The 2,719-nt window shown below is 35.0% G+C and overlaps 1 protein-coding gene across 1 annotated transcript; it reads right to left on the bottom strand.

Moving 5' to 3' along the window:
- Window positions 1-545: 545 nt before the first annotated feature.
- Window positions 546-1,680, bottom strand: LOC110730650. The gene is made up of 2 exons (XM_021910468.1): window positions 1,364-1,680; window positions 546-1,099 (listed from the first exon to the last, which is right to left on the bottom strand). The coding sequence occupies exon 2, from the start codon at window positions 1,094-1,096 to the stop codon at window positions 617-619; it is 480 nt and encodes a 159-aa protein (XP_021766160.1). The 5' UTR covers window positions 1,097-1,099; window positions 1,364-1,680; the 3' UTR covers window positions 546-616.
- Window positions 1,681-2,719: the final 1,039 nt, after the last annotated feature.

A 2,719-nucleotide genomic window follows, 5' to 3' on the forward strand; every position in this document is an offset into this window, starting at 1 on the left:
CAAGAAGGTTGTCTGCCATTCAGCAAGCGCCCACAGCCACAGTCTTCCTCAGCTAAGCATTCCTCAGCTCAGCCATCCTCTAGTCAGCCATCCTCAGCTCAGCCTTCCTCAAGTCAGCCTGCCTCAAGCCAACCAAAAAGAAAGACAAGGTCTTCCTCAAGTCAGCCTACAACAGCCACAGGTGTTGTAACAAGGGCCAGGCTGCAATCCCTCAACAACCTTACTCAGTGATGTACTCATGCTGGATATCAAACATTATGTCTGTTGAACAATTTCAAACTTTTATTATGTACTCATGACTGGTTATGTAACTTGCTAGTTTTTTAGTGGCTTCCCTTAACAAATTTGAACAATTAGATATTGAATTGTAATGGTTGCATGGCTTTGATTGCCATTGAAACATGTTGAAGTAAGGTTCTTTTGTCAACCTGTACTTGAACTATCTTAGTGTTTCACATATTTCCCATGTTTTAATGTTTCACATGTTTAAATAGGTTGATTAAAAGACAAGGCATAAATAGGAACTTAGACAAGGCATAAATAGGTTGATTAAAAGACATATTTATAACACTTCAAGTCATTACAAGAAATTATAACTACTTAATACAGCTTACTATTACACACCCCTAGCCATTAGGAAAATTACACCCATTGACAAACCTATACAAATGGCCATGCCCACCCAACCAAAACAGCTGATTGAAGACACCTTCCCTTCATTGCACTCCCTGTTCATTCTCTTCCTGTCAGCGTTCAAGGCCTTGCATCTCATCTTCAAATTATCAACTTCATTAAGTAGGCACCTCCTTTGGCCACTGATTTCATCAACTTCCCTTTTCAATTCATTAACTTCACCCTTTAGCAGCTTCTTATCCAACAACAGGTTGTTGATAACCCCTGTTTGCCAATCTGTTCCATCAGGTTGATCAACCCATTCGAAAGCTTTGCAACCCCTTGTTTCTGTTATTGGGTCATAAAACTTACATGATATGAACTTCCTGCCTGGATTCTCCCTTGTCCAGCTAGTGAGCTTGGCCATTGGCACACCACACTTACATTTTCTGGCCTCAGGAGGGGAAGAGCTAACAAACGACATAATCTGCATCAATTTTAGATCGACAGTCACATTCGTCAGATTTGTACACTAACGAATTAACATTGACAGCAACAAAATTCATTTTTAATTTCATAATACGAAAAGCCCCAAATTCAATTTCTGACGAACCCTAATTTCGCAATTGGGCATTTAGATGCGTACATAACATAATCCAACCATTAATCTGAGTACGAAACAATTGCAAATAATAATTGAAGAGAATTTAAACCATAATTACCAAACAACCGAACAATTGACCGCACTCACCTGTTTCAGCAGCTTCAATCTGTTCCTCTTCTCAAAAATCGTGGAAGAATCGTGAAAGAATTGTTTCAAGTATCGTGCAACAATGCAATGCGCTGCTGCTATTCAATAAGAACAACAATTTCGTTCATTGGGGGAGAATCGTGCAAGAATGGTTCTTATATATCGTGCAAGAATCGTGGAAGAATGGTTCTTATATACAGATCTTTTAAAAATATATCCGTTGGGGTGGGCCCCACTAACAGTTCTGTTAACGGAAGATGGATTTTGGTGTTAACTTCCAACTTTTATATTTTTGGGAGGTGTTAAAATAAAAGTTTTTTTTTTTGGGGGGTGTTAAAAAACATTTTCAGCCTTTTGTAAGGTGTTAAAATCCAAAATATCCTTTAAATTAAAGTTGAATATTCTAAGAGTTTTTTTTTTTGGATACCCAAATAATGTTGCATATAAAACCACAAATGTAGTATTTAAAAAACTCACTTTGCAATCATTCAATTGTTTGCTATTGTAAACACAACTGCGTACATACAAGGATACTTTATTTTTAAAAAAAAATCGGAGAATATATCTTGATATAGGATGATATTTATAATTTCTTAAGCAAGAATGATGGAATTTTGGACAACCAAAGTGGAAATATGTACAATTAAAATACAACAAATTATCATTCTTTATCAACCCTTTTCACAATCATTTACTTTATCAACCCTTTTTAGCCTCATTTACATTTCAAACCTATAATTTCTTCAATGTATCTTACTTTATTCTATTTTTTCATTATTACTTAATCACCTTATTCAAACTTTCATAGAAACAAAAACTAACAGTTGTGAGCAGAATATTAAAAACGAACGTAACAAATCAATAGATTATTGATTTTACATTGATAAATTATCTACCTAGGTAATCTAATAATCTTAAATTTTCTATTGTACCATGTACATGTTAATAATGAGGAAGCTTCCACAGCAGATTAGACATTAGAGAGCTAGAGAGGGGGTGGAATGGTGGATGAAGTAGCTAGGCTAGTTGAAAAGGGTGCCAAAAAGGATGAATAGGTTTAATAACCACTTAGGGTCCATTGAATTGAAATAAATAGAGCTAAAATGAATTGTTTATGAGAGAAGGAAATTAGGAACTAAACTAAACTGAACTGAATAGAGCTGAAATGAATTGTTTATGAGAGAAGGAAATTAAAAACTGAACTGAACTAATTGGAGTTGAATTGAAATTAAGCTATAGAGAACATACCCTTACTAATAAATTCGATTGTGACAGCTAAGCCTAAGAGATTTTTGGATGTTGCATTTAATGAACAATAATACATGGTATGACTCTTTTAGGAGGGTAACTCTTCAA

Source organism: Chenopodium quinoa, unplaced genomic scaffold (genome assembly GCF_001683475.1).
Source record: "Chenopodium quinoa cultivar QQ74 unplaced genomic scaffold, ASM168347v1, whole genome shotgun sequence".
NCBI lineage: Eukaryota > Viridiplantae > Streptophyta > Magnoliopsida > Caryophyllales > Amaranthaceae > Chenopodium > Chenopodium quinoa.

Coding starts and splice junctions, on each gene's coding strand:
- LOC110730650 (XM_021910468.1), bottom strand. CDS start 1,096: ATGTCGTTTGTTAGCTCTTCCCCTCCTGAGGCCAGAAAATGTAAGTGT.